Source organism: Delphinapterus leucas, unplaced genomic scaffold, assembly GCF_059928025.1.
Source record: "Delphinapterus leucas isolate spDelLeu-1000000601 "Yukka" unplaced genomic scaffold, BTC_Dleu_Yukka2 spDelLeu_asBTCV2_sq60, whole genome shotgun sequence".
NCBI classification, from domain to species: domain Eukaryota; kingdom Metazoa; phylum Chordata; class Mammalia; order Artiodactyla; family Monodontidae; genus Delphinapterus; species Delphinapterus leucas.
In genome coordinates this window covers 349,399-372,396 of record NW_028322269.1, presented here as the reverse complement: position 1 = coordinate 372,396, position 22,998 = coordinate 349,399, and the positions used below count along the sequence as shown (strand labels likewise).

Genomic DNA, 22,998 nt, shown 5'->3' with positions numbered 1-22,998 from the left:
TTAAGGAGCTATATTTTAGGATATATATATATATATATATATATCTGCTTAAAATATAACATATATTAAAGGAAAGGAAATAGAACTAAAGAGATCAAGTAAAGATGCAACTATTTTCCTTGTTTTTTGTGCCATTCACTAAAATTTTTATAAGATCCATACTGACTTAAATATATAGGAATATAAATAAGACTCTAATACTCTTAAAAATTAATAATTTTGAAATTGTTTGATAAAAAAATAAACCTTTAAATAAATATTTCCAAGTGAATGCTGTCATTAGAGAACTCATTTGAATTGTGCTGATTTGTCTCATAATTGAAGTAACTTTCCTTGGGCACAAAGACTCAGAAGTCAAACAAAATGTAAGAAAGAATAAAAAGGCTCATTGTTTCTGTCAATCAATTATCAGCTTGTAGTATCTGTATTTGGTAAATATCCATACAGTGAAAACAAGAAACACTTGATATGTTTATCTTGACTTTTACTTTAAAAATTTAAGTTGGCTAGAATTCTTATTTGTAGAAGTAAGAAATACCTCCACAAAATACATTCTTCCACCCTACTAGAATAAACCTTACAGGAGGTATTAGCTATGTATCCCAGTTCACCTGGGCCTTCCTAAGAGCATCTTGAGTGCTGAATTGAGTGCAGATTATGACAGGATATTTGGTAACTTTTTCACCAGGTTTGAGAACCATGTGACACCATTATGCGTTCATTTCCCTCTTCCAAGTACTAATCAAGCCCGACCCTGCTTAGCTTCTGAGATTAGATGAGATCCAGCATGTTCAGGATGGTGTGGCCATAGATTGTCCTTATTTTTATGATCTACCACTTGACAGAGCTTTTTCATTTCCTTTGTTTATCTACTGTAAAAGTCTGTATCTCACGGTGTGGGTGCTTACTCTTACTTTTCAAAACCCAATCTGTTTATTCTCTTTTGTCTCTTTCTGAGTGTAACATAGAAGATGTCACTCCTGGCCCCCCTACTATGGTTCCCCAGCTCCTATAATTCCTAAGGCAGAGTTCAGTTGAAATCACTGAGTAGAATACAAAAAGAGATTCCTCAAGTTTAGCACATTGTGAAATGTCAGTCAATGTGTTTTGTTTTTAAGTTTTTTAAAAATGTTTTTAAGCTTTGAATCAATTTGCAAAATTTCAGAAAATTATCCTTGCCGACGTATTTTGAATATTTTTGGAACAGGTGAATAATGCATTTCATAAATCTTCATTGAGGCAAGCATTTGTCAAGTCTCACATTATCAAGTTCAGGTATGTAGATCTAAAATGCTGACTTCTGAATATAATTTAAAGCTAAAGCTGTTAACCTGGTCAGTAATAAATACTGTCTGAAGTGTTAATGATATGATATAATTCAATTCAATAGACGTTAATTTGGTACCTGCTCTGTATAAGTCATGGGTTACAATGTGCCTTACTCATTCTTTAAATTCAAAAGAAGGCATTTGCAAGATGATTTTGAGGAACAGAAGTGTTATTGGTGGCTATGTTATAGAACTGTTTTTTTGTTTGTTTGTTTGTGTGTTTTTTTGGAATCCCTAATTAGCACAAATAGGAACCTGAGCCACATCCCTCGGTTTAATAGCAAGTAAGTGTCCTATGTAAAATAGTGTAGTAGATGAGATTTTTCTTCTCCTCTTGGTTCTCCTTCCTACCAATTTTCTTTCCTTTCTTTCATTCCACTCATTTTTTCTACAAATACTTAAGATCTCAGATCTGATCATCAACCATCAATAAATAGAATCCAGAACATAACATTTTAAGCAAAATACTATACGAGGATCTTAAGTAATGTATCATCTTAATACAAATTATTTTTATTTTTCAAAATAAAACAAGAGCTATTTCCAACATTATTTCAATGACAAAAACTCCAAGTTACTTCTCAGTCTATTACTTAGTTGACATCTCTGAGGTGTTAGTTTGCTCACTTTCTCCTGAAAATTCCATACTCTTTGGTGTTTGAATTTTTACTTTTTCTTAGATCTGCTTCTCCAGTTCTTAAATTTTCACTCTCTCAAGGGGACTTCATCCACCCACAACATGGTTTCATGTGCTATTGAAACCCAAGTTTCTATTTCCAGTCTAAACTGTTGTCCTGATTTTTAGAACTATATGCCTGCCCACGCACACCTCCACATGGAGGTTTCACAGAAAATTCTTAAACTCAAGAAAAACCCAATCACACTAATGAGAAAACTGGAAGTCATCCCACACTCCTCCCTTTCCTGGGCCCCTCGCACTTTATGAATAACTACCAATTCTGTCTTCCAAATAACTTTCTATTTTGTTTACGCCTTCATCCCAGAAATCTTGCTACTCATTATTCTTTCTTCTGTCACTACAATATGAAGAAGTGTAATTTCTTGGAAAGATAAAGTCAGTCTTAGAGATGTTGATTTGAGGTACTAAGGGACCTTACGAGCCTGAAATATGCGTCTGACGTAAGGGAGGAAATGGAAACTGAGCTGAAGACATAAATTTGCTCAACATCAACTCAAAGTATTAGAAAGTGTGGGTGTCAACAGAATTTCTCAGAAAAGGAGTAATGCAAGAAAAAAAAGGATGATGAAGAAAGCTTGAAGAGTGACAGTATTTAAGGAAATAGAAGAAAAATAGGAACCTAGGAAATAGGGAAGGAGCAGGAAAAATGAAGAAACAAGAGAGGCACCACTGAAGCTAACAACAGAACGTTTCAGGGAGTGAGTGGTCAGAATCAACAAGACTCCTGAGATGCCAAGTAATGTGACTAGAAAGAATCCATTGGAAATGTCAATGAGGAAGTCATTAGTGTTCAAGCAGAGAAACAACTCAGTGGAACAGAAGGGGAGGATGCAGACTGCAGTGAAGTAAATATGAGGCAGAATGTAATTTATCCATTTAAGAAGGTTTTCTGTGATATGAAGGTGTGAGATAGCTGGGGTAGAGGGAGAGTTTTGTTTGTTTTTGTCTCTATTAGCCAGCCAGTATAGGAATAGTTTAAGATAAATAAGAAAGAGTAAGTAATAGATTATAGGGTTGCTGAGGCAGTGAAATGGGATGAGATATATAACAATAATCTCTTTAAAGTCCTATTTGTTTTTTTCAGATTACGAAAACAATAGAAAATTTTATAAAATTCAAATAACACAGTATTACAAAAAATAGAAAGCGAAAGCCCCCTCTCCAATAATTTCACACCCAGAAATGATATGTTTTGTTAACAACTTATATTTAACATTTTCCCAATGACTGCATATAGATCTATTTCATTCTTTAGCTGGCTATATAGTATTTCACTACAAGTATATGTCAAGATTGATTTAGCCAATGCCCTTTTGATGAACACTTGGGTTGTTACATATTTTTCTGATTTAAAAATAAGGTTATGACAACATATGTGTACGTATCTCCTTGCACACAAAAGAGTGTATTTGAAAATTAAACTTCTAAAAGCAGAAATGCTGCATCAAAGAAGATGGATAGTCAAATTTATAACAGATAAACTGCCTTCCAAAAGTGAGATTCTAATTTATATTCACACTTACAGTTTGGGAGCATAGGAGTTGATGCAGTATACAGTGAGGAGTAAAATTGTTTGGGGTTCTGGTTCAAGATGGTGAAGTAGGAAGAACTGAACTCACCTTCTCCTATGGACACACTGAGTCTGCAGCTACATAAGAAACAATTTTCCCTTAAAAAAAAAAAAGTTGGCTGAGTAAATACTACACATTGGGCAAATGAGAAGAAAACCACATTGAAGCAGGCTGGAGACAATGGGACACAATTTTGTCATAAACTCCACCCCAGCAGAGCAACCCACACCAGAAGAAAACTCAAAACCCAGAGATTCTCCCTGGTGACTGAAGGGTTTGAACCCCATATCAGGCACCTCAACTTTTAGGATGTGCACCTGAGAGATGAGCCTCCAAAACAGCTAACTTTGAAAATAAACAGTGCTTGAGTTCTGAGAACCACAAAACTGTAGCCATCTGGGAGATGGCTCTTAAAGGGCCCATGCCCTTAGGCTCACCCATCCCAGGGCCCAGCACTGAGGCAGCTTATTGCACCCAGACTAAAAGGGAACTGATTGCATTTGAAAAGAAAGGGTAGAGTAAGTGACAGAGAATGAGAAAGTGTAGTCAAGGATGATTCCAAAAAAAATAAATAAATAAATAAAGGATGATTCCAAAGTAGTAATTCATTCAAATAATGCTAAAGCTAGTGAACACTCTATCTTGGAAATATAATCACGTGAAGTCAAAACAACTTGCTCAAGCTTTCTAATGTCCTTAGGATTGGGAGTTGTTTAGGATAGCCTGAAGGCTGCTTAGGAGAAATCACTGGATTTACTTAAGCCACTGGAAATTAAGCCTGAAAGCCAAAGCCAGAGTTGATTTCATATTTACCATACATTTTATTTGATAATTTTGAATGGTTGACAAGAGAATTGTTTTTTATATTAATAACCCAAGTATTTAACTAGATCCTATGGTGGTAAGGGAGATCATGAGCATACTAGTTGCTTATCAGAGAGGCTGAGATGGGAGTTCTATATATGACAAACAATAGGAGTATAGAAGAAAATAAATTAAAACTTTTAAAATTGCATTTATGGATTTGTTTTGTGTTTGTGTTTGTGCTTCAAATGAATGATAAAGAAAAAAATAGAATTTGATATTACCATAAATCTTATTTGGAACTTTATCTTTAAAAAACCATCTTTCTCTTTTTTTTTTTTTCCTTTTTGGTCCATAGTCAAGAGGAACATGGAGTATTGGCTCATATGCTGCTGATTTTTAGATTTCCCTCTTCTGAGGATCCAGAAACCATAAATAAAATTATTCAACATGTTCTACATAAAAAGCTGCAAGATGCTGTAGGACCCCCTAAATTCAATTCTGAATTTGTTGAAATTAAAAGTAAGTTTATTTCCTATTATGTAGTTCAATTCTCTTACATAGAATAGCTCCATGTTAAGTTTGGCCTTGGGCACTGATTTTTTAAAACGTTTTTGGATGTCTTTGTAGGGATCTTGCCACCAACAGAATATTTCTTTCGGACTAAATTGGTTCTAATGAAGTTTAAAATTTTTTAATACTACCTTAAACTTACACCACCCATGCAAGTCTGTCATTAACCCCTGAGCCTGTGTTCTTTTTCTATGTTGGGGCTTACACTTTAGCTATAGAATCCAATGATAAATGGAGAAAGTGGCTTTGTGCGTTTATTCCTCTTCTTTTTCTTGTTGCTTACTTTTTATGTTCTGAGTATGATGGATGGAAAGGTTCATGCCATCCACATATTTGCTTTCAAATGTCATTAGCTTCTTTACTTAGGCCCTTTACTGATGAAAAGTTTATAATTTAGTTTCTGGTATAAATTATTTTTGGTATATTTTACAACTAATTTGAAAAATCTGAGGTTTTTGTTTTAGCTTCTTTACTTAGGCCCTTTACTGATGAAAAGTTTATAATTTAGTTTCTGGTATAAATTATTTTTGGTATATTTTACAACTAATTTGAAAAATCTGAGGTTTTTGTTTTTGTCAGGGCAGGGGGACAAGATAAACAGTGATAGGTCCTCATTACTAGAAAGTATAAAAATAGGAGATCCTTAGGGAAAATAAAAGACTGGTTAAAGCTAAGTCATGTGCTATAGAACAATGCTAGTCTGTGGAAATATTGTGCCAGCCACATGTATGATCTTAAACTTTCTAGTAGCCACATTAAAAAAGTAAGAGTAAACATGTGAAATGTATTTAAATAATTTATATATTTAACCCAATATATCCAAAGTAGTACTATTTCAACAAGTAGTCCAATAACTGACTACTGGTTGAAATGCTAATGTAATTTACATTGTATTCACAATGTAATTTATATTGACAAATAGCCCACGTAAATATTACTCGTGAGATTTTTTTTTGTAATAAGTCTTTGAAATCTATTGTATATTTTATATTTACAGCGCATTTCAGTCACATTTCAAGAGCTCACTAGGCGCATGTGGCTAGTGAATAGAATATTGGATATGGCAGCACTAGAAACTACAGAATAGGGGACAAGTAGAAAGAATGAATACAAGTGCTGATATAAAAGCTGACAGATGTAACTAGAGGCCTAACCTGGTGGTCAGCCCCTCTACTTGCTTAGAAAAGGAGGCTCACTTGTCAGGGCCAGCTATGTAATTTGTCGGGCCCAGTGCAAAGTGAAAGTGTAGGACTCTTTGAAAAGCAATTAAACAATGCTGTTAAAGGTACTAAGATATAAGACTTTGCTTTCTTTCATGGTCTCTCTCAACTTATCATGGCATTTTTACTTGTTAATTAATGATTTCTAAGTGAAAAAATCCAAACTTTAAATTACTAGCATGAGTTTTGCTGTTCACCTTTATATTGTGAAATGTCAATTTCAAATGTAAATATAAAAGCATTTAACTTTTATTTGGAATCATGAAAATTATACAACTGTATTTCATAGCTCATCCATGCATGTACTTTGGTTCCATGCAATGGAAACACTACAGAAGTCTAGCTCAACATTTTTTATTTCCCTTCTTGATACAGGCACATTTTACCAATGCTCTCTACCTTCAGCTTATGTGAGGAAGAACCAAAGATCCTTCTATGTCATTATTTTCAGCTGAAGCTGTTGGCTAATACAAAGAAATAACAGGAGCAAGAAAGGATATGAGAGGGTCCCTTAGTCATTCATGTTTATTAGAATGCCATTGCCTTCTTTTGTGTTCTAAGCAAGTTCTGGTTCAAACAGAAAACAGCCTCCTGAGACTGTCACGGCCCTCTGCTTACACAGTGGTAGACATCACACACTTATACTCACTTTGAGTTTGCTAAACATTGTGGGTCCACTGGAATTCTTAGTTCTTAGGATGTTGTGCATGATATATACAAATGGGGTAGCAAGAATCCATGGGCACACCTATTGTGTATATCTCCTCTGCCCATGCCATCTCTATTATCCTGTCAAAATTCACTTCCAAACATGTTATGAGATAAAATTATTATGAATTTCAAGACAGTGAACATTAAACCAAGTGAGATGTCATGCTGAGAGCAGGACTCAGTGCAGATACACAAGTCACACACCCATGAAGTCAGCCCTGTTAGTAGTATTGTATAAAAAAAAAAATTCAAGTAAATAAATTTAAAGATCTAATTGTCTTTATTTAATGATTCACAAATTGTGCAGCATTCTGCCTTAGCAGATAGATAGGAGCTCTGAGGAGCTGTACAAAATGGAAGATTTTTATAGCCAGAAGGAGGTGAGACAAGGAAGCTTTCTAACAGAGTGGACTGTGTCATGAAAGGGCAACTTCATTTGGGAGTAGGTGGGGTCTATCAGACAGATTACTTCACTGGTGCCGACCAGGTAATTCCAGATTGACTGATTAAAGGTCACATTCCTGAGACATGCTGAAACTGCAATTAGGCTAGGTATTAGGTGGTTTGCTGATGTAGGACTTACAACAAGTCACTCCATTTTGAGTCTCCTTATTTCCTTTTTTAACAGTATCAACATGCAAAGCCATTTAAAGCTTGTGTTTCCATATTTATTTTCTGTTTGGATGATCTGTCCATAGTGTAAGTGGGGTGTTAAAGTCCCCTACTATTATTGTGTTACTGTCAGTTTCCCCTTTTAATGTTGTTAGCATTTGCCTTATGTATTGAGGTGCCCCTATGTTGGATGCATAAATATTTATAACTGTTATATCTTCTTCTTGGATTGATCCCTTGATCATTATGTAGTGTCCTTCTTTATCTCTTGTAACAGTCTTTATTTTAAAGTCTATTTTATCTGATGTGAGTATTGTTACTCCAGCTTTCTTTTGATTTCCATTTGCATGGAATATCTTTTTTCATCCCCTCACTTTCAGTCTGTATGTGTCCCTAGGTCTGAAATGGGTCTCTTGTAGACAGAATATATATGGGTCTTGTTAAATAATACAATAGACCAGATAGATTTAATTGATATTTATAGGACATTCCACCCAAAAGTGGCAGAATACTCTTTCTTCTGAAGTGCGTATAGAACATTCTCCAGGATAGATCACATCTTGGGTCACAAATCAAGCAGTGGAAAATTTAAGAAAATTGAAATTGTATCAAGCACCTTTTCCAACCAAAATGCTATGAGATTAGAAATCAATTACTGGAAAAGAAACTGTAAAAAAACAAACACATAGAGGCTAAAAAATATGTCACTAAATAATCAAGAGATCACTGAAGAAATCAAAGAGGAAATAAAAAAATACCTACAAACAAATGACAATGAAAACACAATGACCCAAACCTGTGGGATGTAGCAAGAGGAAAGTTTATAGCAATACAGTGCTACGTCAAGAAACAAGAAAAATCTCAAACAAACAATCTAATCTTACACCTAAAGCAACTAGAGAAAGAAGAACAAAGAAAACCCAAACAGTAGAAGGAAAGTAATCATAAAGATCAGAGCAGAAATAAATGAAATAGAAATGAATAAAACAATAGCAAAGATCAATAAAATTAAAAGCTGGTTCTTTGAGAAGATAAACAAAATTGATAAACCTTTAGCCAGACTCATCAAGAAAAAAAAGGAGAGGACTCAAATCAATAAAATTAGAAACGAAAAAGGAGAAATTACAACTGACACCACAGAAATACGAAGGATCATAAGAGACTACTACAAGCAACTATATGCCAATAAAATGGACAACCTCAAAGAGGTGGACAAATTCTTAGAAAGGTACAATTTTCCAAGACTGAACCAGGAAGAATTAGAAAATATAAACGACCTATCACAAGTAATGAAATTGAAACTGTGATTAAAAATCTTCCAACAAACAAAAGTCCAGGACCAGATGGCTTTACAGTTGAATTCTATCAAATATTTAGAGAAGAGATAACACCATCCTTCTCAAACTCTTCCAAAAAATTGTAGAGGGAGGAACTACAACTGTAGAGGAGGAATTGTAGAGGGAGGCCTCATTCTATGAGGCCACCATCACCCTGATACCAAAACCAGACAAAGATACTACAGAAAAAGAAAATTACAGACCAATATCACTGATGAATATAGATGTAAAAATCCTCAACAAAATACTAGCAAACAGAATCCAACAACACATTAAAAGGATCAAGTGGGATTTAGCCCAGGGATGCAAGGATTCTTCATGATACAAAAATCAATCAATGTGATACACCATATTAACAAATTGAAGAATAAAAACCATATAGTCATCTCAATAGATGCAGAAAAATCTTTTGACAAAATTCAATTCACATTTATGATAAAAACTCTCCAGAATGGGCAAAGAAGAAACCTACCTCAACATAATAAAGGCCATATATGACAAACCCACAGCAAATATTCTCAGTGGTGAAAAACTGAAAGCATTTCCTCTAAGATCAGGAAGAAGACAAGGGTGTCCATTCTTGCCATTATTATTCAACATAGTCTTGGAAGCCCTAGCCATGGCAATCAGAGAAGAAAAAGAAATAAAAGGAATCCAAATCAGAAAAGAAGAAGTAAAACTGTCACTGTTTGCACGTCATGATACTATACATAGAAAATCCTAAAGATGCCACCAGAAAACTACCAGAACTAATTGATGAATTTGGTAAGGCTGCAGGACACAAAATTAATGCACAGAAATCTCTTGCATTCCTATACACAAACCACAAAAGATAATAAAGAAAAATTAAAGAAACAATCTCATTTACCATTGCAACAAAAAGAATAAAATACCTAGAAATAAACCTACCTAAGGAGGCAAAAGACCTGTCTGTACTCAGAAAACTATAAAACAATGATGAAAGAAAACAAAGATAACATAAACAGATGGAGAAATATACCATGTTCTTGGATTGGAAGAATCAATATTGTGAAAATACCTATACTACCCAAAGCAATCTACAGATTCAGTGCAATCCATATCAAATTACCAAAGGCATTCTTCACAGAATTAGAAGAAAAAGTTTTACAATTTGTATGGAAGCACAAAAGACCCCAAAGCAATCTTGAGAAAGAAAAACTGAGCTGGAGGTATCAGGCTCCCTGACTTCAAACTATACTACAAAGCTATAGTAATCAAGACAGGATGGTACTGGCACAAAAACAGAAATCTAGATCAATGGTACAGGATAGAAAGCCCAGAGAGAGACCCATGCACATATAGTTATCTAATTTATGATGAAGGAAGCAAGAACATACAATGGAGAAAAGACAGCCTCTTCAATAAGTGGTGTTGGGAAAACTGGACAGCTACATGTAAAAGAATGAAATTAGAACACTCCTTAACACCATACACAAAAATAAACCCAAAATGGATTAAAGACCTAAATGTAAGACTGGAGACTCTAAAACTCTTGGAGGAAAACATAGGAAAAACACTCTTTCACATAAACCACAGCAAGATCTTTTTTGAACCACCTCCTTGAGTAATGGAAATAAAAACAAAAATAAACAAATGGGACCTAATGAAACTTCAAAGCTTTTGCACAGCAAAGGAAACCATAAACAAGACAAAAAGACAACCCTCAGAATGGGAGAAAATATTTGCAAATGAAGCAACAGACAAACGATTAATCTCCCAAATATACAAACAGTTCATGGAGCTCAAATCAAAAAAAACAAACAACCCAATCCAAAAATGGGCAGAAGACCTAAATAGACATTTCTCCAAAGAAGACATACAGATTGCCAACAAACACATGAAAGGATTCTCAATATCACTAATCCTTACAGAAATGCAAATCAAAACTACAGTGAGGTATCACCTCACACCAGTCAGAATGGCCATCATCAAAAACTCTACAAAGAACAAATGCTGGAGAGGGTGTGGAGAAAAGGGAACCCTCTTGCACTGTTGGTGGGAATGTAAATTGATACAGCCACTATGGTGAACAGTAAGAAGGTTCCTTAAAAAACTAAAAATAGAACTACCATATGACCCAGCTATCCCACTACTGGGCATATACCCTGAGAAAGCCATAATGCAAAAAGACACATGCACCCCAATGTTCATTGCAGCACTATTTACAATAGGCAGGACATGGAAACAACCTAAATGTCCAATGACAGATGAATGGGTAAAGAAGATATGGTACATACGTACAATGGAATATTTCTCAGCCATAAAAAGGAATGAAATTGGGTCATTTGTAGAGATGTGGATGGACCTAGAGTCTTTCATACAGAGTGAAGTAAGCTAGAAAGATAAAAACAAGTATTGTATATTAACGTATATATGTGGAATCTAGAAAAATGGTACAGATGAACCTATATGCAGGGCAGGAATAGATACATAGATGTACAGAACAGATATGTAGACACAGGTAGGGAAGGGGAGGGTGGGACAAACTGAGAGATTAGGATTGACATATGTACACTACCATGTGTAAAATAGCTAGTAGAAACATGCTATAAAGCACAGAAAGCTCGGTGCTCTGTGATGACCTAGATGGGTGGGATGTGGGGTGAGTGGGGTGTGAGGGAGGTCTAAGAGGGAGGGGATATATGTATACATATAGCTGATTCACATCACTGTACAGCAGAAACTAATACAACATTGTAAAGAAAATATACTCCAATTAAAAAAAATGCAAAGCCAGAATTTTCTCTAGGAAAAGCTTGAAATAAAGAACAGGTTATTGAAATAGGGAGACTAGTGGTGGTGTTTTATTTACTGAGAATAAATGGTCACTTCTTCCTCATTTTTGTCATTTTCCCCAAATATAGCCAGAACAGAGAAAGTCAGAAAGAAGCCTCTCAAGAATACAGATTTTTTTTTTTTGGTAAATCAATACTATTAAATACTAAAATAAAAATTAACTTTAAAACTTTTTGCATTTAGAACTCCCATTTACCAGGTTCTAAGAAAATAGGTTGGGCCATTGGAAATCTACTGAGTCAGGAAATTTGAGTTCTTAAAGTTTTATGTATCTGTCGGTTAGTTTAGTGTTTGGATAGCATTAGGGCCTGATTGTTGACAAGTCAACAAACTAAGGAGCCACTGGCTAGAGTTGAATGACAATTTGAGGGCAAACTGTCTTGCTAAAACTTCAGCAGAAAGAAGACCTGGAAAAGGATAACATTTGCTTTTAAATGGGAATAAGGACAAATTTATGGCCACTGGAATATGTTATACAGATGGAACTATGCCTATGAGTTTGGTAAAAAAAAAAAAATCTGAAATAATGGGCAATAAAAATACTATCGCATCTGGGGAATCAATACTCTGGTTTAGAATAGTATGTCCCACGCAAAAGGCTGAACTACCTGCATCTTATTTTTGGCTATAAAATTCAGATTCCTGTGTTTCAGCACAAAGCTACTGAGTCAGAATCACTGGGAAGAGGAACAGGAATTTACAGTATAAAGATGCTCTCTAGGTGACTTTTAGCCACACTAAAGTTTAAGAAACGCTGTTCAAATCTCCCTTCTCCCCAAGACAATGAACGTTTTCTATCTATGATAAACTAACTGTGTTGCTTTTTTTTTAACAACATAGAGATACTATCCAATAATGGAATTGAGCAACCTTTAGTATTTGAAGTACTCAGAGGCATTATGAAATTCTGATGTGCAGACCCTGTTCTATTCACCATTTCTGTGTGTTTCAGAAATCAACAAGACAGAAACAGACAACTTTCTAAACAATTGTAAGTTTAATATATTTATTAAAATTGCATTACCTGAATGAAAAATTTAACTCTGGATTATTTAGGCTTACTTTGTTGGTATTATAGGGTCAGAACAAAGTTTGATCTGTGCACAGCTCATGGTATTTTATCTTATTTCTGAGGCACATTTTATTGCAAAAGGATAAAAACTGGGAGGACTTTGGAATGGGTGTATGGGGCTTGTGGCAGATGTGTAGTGGAAGAGAGTAGTACAGTTGTTAAAGAAAAGGCAAAAATACTTCTCAATGTTCTGATTGCAGATATCTACAATATACTCTCATGAACATTTTCTAAAGATTATATAAAAGTAATCTGTATGTTGCTATTTGTCAGCTAGAGGCAGAAATTTAGTGTTACTCTACACTAAATAAAATCTTGATGTTATTAATCCCTATTGTAAAAATTACAGACAATTATGGGGTTGGAGTATAGACTGATGAAATTATTGAAGGCCCAGATAATATCTTCACCCATATTTTAAAAAAATACTGACTCAAGGCTTAGTATTTCCTTTCCCCTATAGCAGAGTACCCTACCATGATTTAGAGAATACATTTGATATTTAACAGAATTAGTACACAATACATTTATGTTAAAAGATGAAAGGAAGTGTGTTATTCACTAGCTCAGAATGTTGGTTAATTCACAAACTTAACTAAACATAAAAACCAAAGGATAATCCCATTACCTAAATGGCATATATTTTTGTCACCAATATTTAGTGGGAACTTGCTATGTGCTAGTGCTGTGCTAGTCAACAGGGATATAAAATGGATAAGATTTACTCCTTGCTTAAGGCAGCTCATACTCAAGTGAGACTAGATATATGAGACTAATGCATAAACAGAGTTCTAAAATAATAGTTCTCAAACAGGGGCAATTTGGCCCCCAAGTGACTCTGTCCTATTGTGGCATTTTGGTTATCATGATTGTAGTGGGGGGATGCTACTGGTACTAGTGTATATAGGCCAGGGATCCTTTAAACATTCTATTATGCATGAGACGGCTGCCCACACAAGGAATTATCCATCTAACAGTGTCAATAGTGCCAAGATTGAGACATCCTGTTATAAACAATATCCCTCATACTAATATTAGACATATATACATACAATAATATAAACTAATATATATTAATCTATTATATATAGAGAGATATATACACAGAGTATTATTATTGTTATTATTATTTTGATGTAAGCATCAAGAAAGTCATAAGTAATCCAGTCTGGAGGCAAGGGAATTATTAGGGAAGGCATCCTAGAGAAGGTCATGACTGATTTAAATCTTACAAGATGAAAAGGAGTTAAATAAATGGAACACTATAGTTTAAGCAAAGGTAAGCGCAAGAGAAAATATTTGATACTGTTGGAGCACAAAGTATAAGAAATTTGAGACGCAGTAACACAATTTGATACTTAAAAAACAACTGCTAACTAACGCATCATGTCTTTTGCAGGCTGCGGGACACGAAGGAACAAAACTACAAGACAGAGTCTCAGGATTGTTGGTGGGACAGAGGTACAAGAGGGTGAATGGCCATGGCAAGCTAGTCTGCAATGGGATGGGATCCATCGCTGTGGAGCAACTTTGATTAATGACACATGGCTTGTGAGTGCTGCTCACTGCTTTAGAACGTAAGTCCTAAACCTTGAGAATGACTAAGGGTAAGCAAAGTGCACTGCAGCTTGGCAGGAAGGAAATACCTCATAAGAGATGAGTTTAATACAAATTAAAGATCACATACATATGAGAGTGGGAAATTCATAAATCTTAGTAAGAGGTTTTATAGTTTAGAAATGGAAATGGTACCAAAGTACATGTAGATAAATTATCCATTGACAACTACACAATAATTTATCAAAGGAAGCAGGAATTTGAGAGTCATCTATCAGAGATGGAGGCTAGGTGGATTGTAGGTTTGACCCTGATAGGGAAATTCCATGTTGTAAGAAAAAATTAAATATGAAGAAATTTGGTAGTAGCAAATTATACAACTGAATAGGTCGACTAGTTATATTTCAATGAATTTCAATTCAATCTTCCAACCCAGTGCAAAATGCCTACAGTATACAGGATAAGTAATGCTTTGTTAAATTATTGTATAACATTTTTGATTTTCAGAGAAATGTGTGGATAGGCAACATGGTGCACATAGAATACATTCAGTTCTCTCATTCTGTACAGGATATGCTTTCCATATGTCCCCTGGAGTCAACTGATGCCCAGAAATGTCAAAAGGTCCTAGGATCTGGAGTGGGTGACTCAGCATGCTGAGTGGCGTGCATATCCTAAGAAACATGCCAAGGTGGAATTTCCACCTGATCTGACACCTGAGCCTTAGATTGGAAAGAGTTTGTATCTATGCATATAAACCATCATTTTAAAAAGAAAACTTACATTGATACTTTTACACTAAATTATTTAATATAAATAGTTATATTGTTAAAAATGGTAAAGTAGGATTTGTTCCTCATACTTTCTCCTCAGGTATAAGGACCCAGCCAGATGGACTGCTTCCTTTGGAGTAAAAATAGAGCCTCCAAAAATGAAACAAGGCCTCCGGAGGATAATTGTGCATGAAAAATACAAATATCCATCACATGACTATGATATTTCAGTTGCAGAGCTTTCTAGCCCTGTTCCCTACACAAATGCAGTACACAGAATTTGTCTCCCTGATGCATCCCGTGAATTCCACCCTGGTGATGAGATGTTTGTGACAGGATTTGGAGCATTGCAAAATGATGGTGCGCATCTGAGGAGAAAGTCAAATCATAGTAATTTAATTTGGTATTCTAAGGCATTTAAAAAATGGAATGCCATTATGCCAAAATATGTTTGTGGGTTGGTCATATGGACCGGGGCCAAGTCAGGCCCTACTTGTGAACTAAGTCATTTAGAAGACACGTAAATTCCTTCAGGCCTTAGGTTACTATCAAATACATCACTACCACTATAGTAATTGTGCTTGGTAAGGTGTCTGAAAGAGTAAATATATCTGAAATTTTTACTAGGGTATTAACCACATAAGAGATTAGGGATCATTAATACATACACCCAGTTGTGAAGATCAGAGAATCATAAAGCCACCATTCTCCCCTGCTGAAATTATCTTCTAAGCTTAACAATGACAGAGAAATTACTTAAACAACTGGAGCTTCTTTCCTAGGCACCTAACTTCATTTAAAATAGTTAGAAAAGAATTCATTTCCCAAATTTTACTGTACCTGAAAAAATATATATCCTAAGATTCTATGCCACCACCTTATCTAATAATTAATTATAAAAGAATTTCTTGAGGTTTATAGAATATATGTAGATTTATAAATATGAAGTCTATTTTTTTCCTTTAGGAAGTAGTCAAAATCACCTTCGGCAAGTACAGGTGGATCTCATAGACACTAAAATCTGTAATGAACACAAAGCTTACAATAATGCCATAACTCCTAGAATGTTATGTGCTGGATCCTTGAAAGGAAACAGAGATGCGTGCCAGGTAAGTGGTTTGCTACATAATTTTTTGTTCACCTTTTATTTTTAAATAATTACAGCTTTACAGGAAGTTGCAAAGATAGTACAGAGGGGTCTCATCTTCTATCATCACAGAGGTCTGTCTCCCTTTATAATAACATCTATTTCCCTCCCCCAACACTTTACCATCACTAACACCTGGCATTCACCAATCTGTTCGCCCTCTATAATTTTGTAATTTTGAGAGTGTAGCATCATACAGTAACCTTTTTTTAGAATTCCACTTTGATTTATTTATTAGTGTTTTTGACCAGACTCTCTCTTTGTAAGAAAATTGTGTGGTTCCTCTAAGTTAAATACACATAACTTATCCCAGTCTACTGGCACTGAGATTTTACTAGTTTGAGTGGGGTTTAGAATAGAAAATGTACCTCCCTCTAAGTCTCTTTAACCCTCCCTCATTTATAATATTAAATATTAATAAATACAAATATTAAATATTTCCTCTCTATATGCTGAGAGCCACATCAAACAGTGTTTCTGCTTCAAGTGCCAAATGTAACTTAGAAAACTCAAGAGGAGAAGGGAAGTCTATTTACTCATAATTTGTTCTTTCTTTCCCTCTGGTTTTCTAAGATTATTTTTATATCATTTCTTTCCTGTTTCAGAAACTTCCTTTAGCCATTCTTTTAGTGTAGATCTGCTAGTGACAAATTCCCTTAGATTTTCTTTGTTTGCAAAATTCTATATTTCCTATTCATTTCTAAATCATAATTTTGCCAGATATAGAATTTAGGATTGACAATTTTTTTTTCCCAGCACTTAAATCATGGCCTCTGTGATCTCTGATGAGGAATCTGCTGTTATTAGAATTGTTTTTCCCTAAAAGAAGAGGTGTCATTTCTCTTTTGCTGTGTTCAAGGTTTTTTCTTTGTCTTTAGTTTTCAGAAGTTTGATTACGTATCTTGTCATGGATTTCTCTGGGTTATACTGCTTAGGGCTTGCTCAGCTTTTTAATCTGCAGGTTTATGTCCTTTGACAAATTTGGGAAATTTTCAGCCATTATTTATTTGAAAACTTTTTCAGCCTTACTTTCTTTTTTGTCTCTTTCTGGAACTCTAGTAACAGGTACATTAGCTCTTCCATTATGGTCTCAGAGATCTCTAAGCTTCTGTTCTTTTTTTTCCCACTCCTCTTTCTCTCTGTTCAAATTGAGTAATTTCTATCATTCTGTCTTCAAGTTCTTGATTTTTTTCTTCCATCATCCCCATTCTTCTGTTAAGTACTTCTAGTGAGGTGTTTTTGTTTTTGTTTTTTTTTGTAGATTATAGTATTTTTCAGTTCTGAGATTTCCATTTGATCCTTTATGTATGCTATTTCTTTACTGAAACTTCTAAATTTTTTCATTTATTTCAAGCATGGTGGTAGTTGCTCGTTAAGATATTTTTGTGATGGCTGCTTTAAAATCTTTGTCAGATAACTCCAACATCTGTGTCATCTCAGTGTCAGTGTTTATTGATGGCCTTTTCTCACTCAAGTCAAAATATTCCTGGTTCTTGGTATTGAGTGATTTTCAGATATATCCTGGACATTTTGGGTATTATGTTATGAGTCTCTGTATCTTCTGTTTTAACAGGGTTCCTCTGACATGACACCAAAGGGGGTAGGGAAGTGCTATCTTAGTCCCACTCATTGTCCTCTGACACCAGGGTGGTGAATAGTGCTTTGTTACTGCTGGATGGAGGTGGAATTTCAGGCTTTTCACTAGGCGTGGGTTTTTTGGTTGTTTTTTTTTTTTTTTAAAGGTTAGGGAAACTTATTAAATATAATTTTCTTTAAATATTTTCTTTTTCCCATCCTCACCAACTTGTTGGATGAACAGAAAACCCCCCACCCCTTCCACTGAGGGGATTCCACATGTAAAGCCTGAGTTAGTGAGGATGAAGTATCAATAAAAATACCACTCTGGATGGGGGCATCTTGTTACTGCTCCCCTTGTGGTCTCCACTGACCTCATGGGGTAGTGGCCTCATCACTGCTTGGTTCTCCACTAGGCCTCTTCTGACATCACCCTACTGGGAGAGAAAGTTATGCCTCCTTACCATTGGGCAGTAGTCCATGCTCCCCAGCTGGTCACCACAGAGGAGGCAGAGGAGGGCTTCATCATCACCTGGCAGGGATGAAAGAGTGGCTCCTCTCTCAGACTTCTCTGACATAAGTCTGATGGGGGATTGGGCCTCATTAGATCCTGGTAAGGCTGGAAGTCTAGGCTCCCCAATTGGCCTTTGCTTATGGGGGTTGGAATGGGGCCACAGTTTTTTCTGTTATAGGCTGGAGTGTGTACTCATCACCCAGCTTCAACATTATCAACTCATGGTCGATCTTATTTCATTCCTATATATTTTAACCCCCCAACCTTCTTCTCCCCATTCCAAACTCTAGATCTATTTTGAAGTAAATCACAGATGTATATGATTTCACTTGAAAATATATCACCTATTCTACAATGCCATTTTGATAATAGTATTAGATGTGAATGTCTCATAAATTTGGGGAATTAAAGAGGAGAAACCAAGTTTAGCCTTGTGATTATAATATCCTGCTTTTCTATTTCAGGGGGGACCTGGCACCCATTTTTCCCCCTCTTTTATGTCTACTCTCCACAATTTTTGCCACTTTACTGCCTCCATGTATTTTTTTTTTTTTTTTTTTTTTTTGCGGTACGTGGCCTCTCACTGTTGTGGCCTCTCCTGTCGCGGAGCACAGGCTCCGGACGCGCAGGCTCAGCAGCCATGGCTCACAGGCCTAGCTGCTCTGCGGCATGTGGGATCTTCCCGGACCGGGGCACGAACCTGTGTCCCCTGCATCGGCAGGCAGACTCTCAACCACTGCGCCACCAGGGAAGCCCCTTCCATGTATTTTAATATCTCAAAAATCATTAATAACTTTATATGCAAAAACCTTTACTTGGGAGTCCTACTCCTTCCCATCTCAGTGGCATGTGGCTACCTCCTCTTAAAATATGATCTTTCTTTGGGTTCTATGATCCTGAAATATGGTGATTTTCCCCTCCCTCCTTCTCCAACAACTCATTCCTGGTTCCTTATTTTGGTTTCTCTTTCTCTTCCTCTCTCCCTCCCTCTAAGCCTGGCTGTTCCTCAACACTCATTTTTTTTCCTCTCTATATACTCACTCAAAGAAATTATCTTTTCTTTAAGTCAGCTGTCACTTTAATGACTTCCAAATCTACATCTTCAAAATTAACCTCTTGCCCAAATTCAGTCTCACATTTTCATGTACTCCAAAACTGTTTCCATTTATATGTTTTAAGTTGTTAGTATAAGACTAAAATTTATGTACTTGCCATCTTAAACTCAACAGGCATCACGAAATGTTACCTGTTTTTTCATTTCAAGTTTCTCATTTATGTGGCTGGCTTTCATTATTCTTGGAATTTTCTTTTACTCTTAAATCTCCTTCACATGTAATCAATTAAGTCATGAAATATTTTTCCTCTTTACTATTCCTTCCAAATTTATCTCTTTGTCTTTATTCTTTCTTTTAAGACCCTACTCTATTCCTTCATTACTTCATATCTTGATCACTAACATTGGTTTCTAGTTTGGCTTCTTCTAGTTTTAAAAGTTTCTGTTGTGATATATATATATATATATATATATATATATATATATATTCTTTTTTTAAAATTTTTTTATTGGAGTATAGTTGATTTACAATGTTGTGTTAGTTTCTGCTGTACAGCACAGTGAATCAGTTATATCAGTTATACATACACATATTCTTTTATTTTTTCTTTGGCTGTGTTGGGTCTTCCTTGTGGCAAGCTGGCTTTCTCTAGTTGCAGCGAGCACGGGCTACTCTTCGTTGTGGTTCACGAGCTTCTCATTGTGGTGGCTTCTCTTGTTGCAGAGCTCGGGCTCTAGGCGTGCAGGCTCAGTAGTTGTGGCTTGCGGGTCCTAGAGCGCAGGCTCAGTAGTTGTGGTGCATGGGCTTAGTTGCTCCGCCGCGTATGGGACTTTCCCAGGCCTGGGATGGAACCTGTGTCCCCTGCATTGCCAGGCAGATTCACTGTGCCACCAGGGAAGTCCCATACACATATTCTTGAATAAACTTCCTGTTATGTTTCTCACTAAACCACTCACTAAAAATAACTGAATTTATGGTAAAAATAGGGTTAGATACAGACCAACAGACCCCTCAAAGGCTATGCAACTTTGTAACCAGAGAATTAACAACATCGACAACAACAAAAATAATTGCACCTTGAAAAATAACTTAGACAATGTAGGTAGACAGAATGCCCAGGGTGGCTGGTGGCTGACTTAAGGGAAGTTAAAAATGCACAGAAACAATAGAGTAGAAATACTGACTTGCTGAGGCTGAGACAATGCACATGGGAGTATAGCTCTGGGCAGAGGAGGAACTCCGACCTGCCAGGACCCAAGAATTAAGCAAGCCTGGGCTGTGCCACTCTGGGCAGGGAGAGGGCTTCCTCGGCACAGACACTCTTAACATTTTCTTAAAATAGAGCCTCAAAGGCTTCCGACTGTGCAATAGCTGAGCTGAGGCCTTTTCTTCTGAAGATTGCAATTCTACTCCCATTATTCTGGCTCCACTGCCTAAGACAAAAACACATATAAGCCATGAAAACTTCCACCTTATCCTGATATAACTCCCCTATTCACCAATCGCATGTGAGCTAACTAATGTTAACAGAACCCACTATATCTTTCTCTATTTGATACTTGCTGGCATTAACTTAGTTTTCAGCTTGTAATGCTGTTAGACTCACTGCTTTCTTTTTTTCCTTAATTACCGTATTCTCAGACTCATTCACTCCTGTCTCTTAAACAAATTTAAGCTTTGTTGTCTCTGGCATCTTCTATTTCTTTTTCCTAATCTGCTATGTCTTCACATATGCCTGGGTTTCAATTATCAAAATGATTTGTTATCAAATAGCTTCATATAATACATTTTATTTCTATAAGCAGATTGTACACTGCTTGAGAGGAGGGTTCATATGTTTATACTCTTTTTACATCTCCTACCACATATGAGAGTATAAGTAAATACTTATTGGTTAATTGATTAAAAAATTACAAACACATTATTTCTAATTGAGTTATTATTACTATTAGTTAAAATTTTTATGTGGACAAAAGAAAATTCACAAGGAAGTTAGTATAATGTAAGGGGAAAGAAAGCATAGGCTTCTGAGTTAGATCACTCTGGATATTGAATAGCATGTGATATAAGGAAAATTGCTTAACTTCTGTTGGCTTCAGTTTCTTCACTGCTAAAATGGAGAAAATGAAACCTAACTCCATATTTTGTTGCCAGAATTACATGGGTTAATGAAATAATAAATTAATAGTTTCATATAGTGCCGAACACTTAATGGGTGGTCAGTAACTAGAGACCCCAGGATTTTTCGGGAAGATCAGTCGGCACCTTGTTTTTATGACCTGTATAAAGAAACAGCCCACTGGCTGTTTTTCACAAAGCACAAACAATTGGAATTTGTGGTTATATATAATATTTACTAGGTTCTGTTTTGTGCCAGGCTCTATGCTGAGCACATTGCATACACTGTCTTGCATAATCTTCAAAATTATCATTGAAGGTAGGTATTATTAGGAGCGTTACAAATAAGCAAATTAAAGGTCTTAGCCAGCTTCAAAGGGCCAGACTTGAGATTTAAACTCAGGTGTCTGACCCTAATGTCCGTATTCTTTATCAGTAATAAATTCTTCACCCTTCTTTTGGGAGCTGTGTCAAACTGATAAAGAGTATGGGCAGTTATTTTGTCAGATGTATCAGACTAGTACTGTCCTGCCAAGAGGTGGAGTCTTTAATCTCTCTGTACTGAACCCTGAGTCTAAGCTGTTCTCCAGGTAGGGGAGTGCCTCCTTTATGTGAATTACTGGCATAGATAAAAAGCATTGCTTCTCATTTGAGCACACTGAAGATTTTTGAAAACCGCCCCTTTCATTAAACTCATGTTAGAGAAACAGCACATTTCTCTGTGAAAAACTGAAATACTAATTACCAATCTCTCCCTTCTCCTTTAGGGTGACTCCGGAGGACCACTGGTTAGTCCAGATGCTAGAGATATGTGGTACCTCGCTGGAATAGTGAGCTGGGGAGACGAATGTGGGCATCCCAATAAACCCGGTGTTTATGCTAGAGTGACTGCCTTCCGGGACTGGATCACTTCCAAAACTGGTGTCTGAGAGAGAACAACCTAGAAGAATGGAACACATTTTTGTGTAGAGGCCGTTCTTAGAGATATAGAATTGCAGAAGTCATGCAGATCACCTGGATGTGACCGATCGAACTAAACTATCTGCTATTTCCTTCCTAGCTCTGCTTCACTTAGCATCCTGCTTCTGCCAGATGGATTCTGTCCCAACTTGCAGTCACTTGTTTTCTATCATCAAATTTTGGCTTGTTGACATAAATTTCTCATGCATACATACAATCTGAAGCGATCCCCTCCTTCATTTCCCCAGTTTCTCTCATCTCGGTAAATTTCCACTTTCAAGGTGCAGGACAAAGAGTAAAAGGAAGTATGAAAAGGAAAGAGCTACATTTTTATGTACAGGAAAGTATTAGGTGATTTTTTTCTTAATGAAATGAGGAAAGTGATCTTAATCATTATGAAAGCTCAAGCACACAGACAGCGGAATACCAAACACTTCATGACGGCAAAAGAATGGGAACTAAAGTTAAGGGAACAAAGAGAAACTGAAATACAACTTTATTTTCATTTCCAGCAAACAAGAGATAAGTGTGGGGAAGATTCTGTTTTCTTGTGG

At 36.0% G+C, this 22,998-nt stretch overlaps 1 protein-coding gene across 8 annotated transcripts in view; it reads left to right on the top strand.

Moving 5' to 3' along the window:
- TMPRSS11E (transmembrane serine protease 11E) overlaps nt 1-22,661 on the top strand; it is a 50,241-nt gene extending 27,580 nt beyond the window's left edge. For 4 of the 8 annotated variants that reach the window (XM_089906069.1, XM_089906071.1, XM_089906070.1 and 1 more), the window contains 6 exons: nt 4,762-4,925; nt 12,626-12,664; nt 14,145-14,322; nt 15,176-15,435; nt 16,042-16,184; nt 18,776-22,245. In XM_089906069.1, the coding sequence (XP_089762195.1) occupies nt 4,790-4,925; nt 12,626-12,664; nt 14,145-14,322; nt 15,176-15,435; nt 16,042-16,184; nt 18,776-19,393 (1,374 nt within the window). In that variant the 5' untranslated portion in view covers nt 4,762-4,789 and the 3' untranslated portion in view covers nt 19,394-22,245. The other 4 variants (XM_030760152.2, XM_089906066.1, XM_089906068.1 and 1 more) reach the window with 4 other exon arrangements.
- Nucleotides 22,662-22,998: the final 337 nt, after the last annotated feature.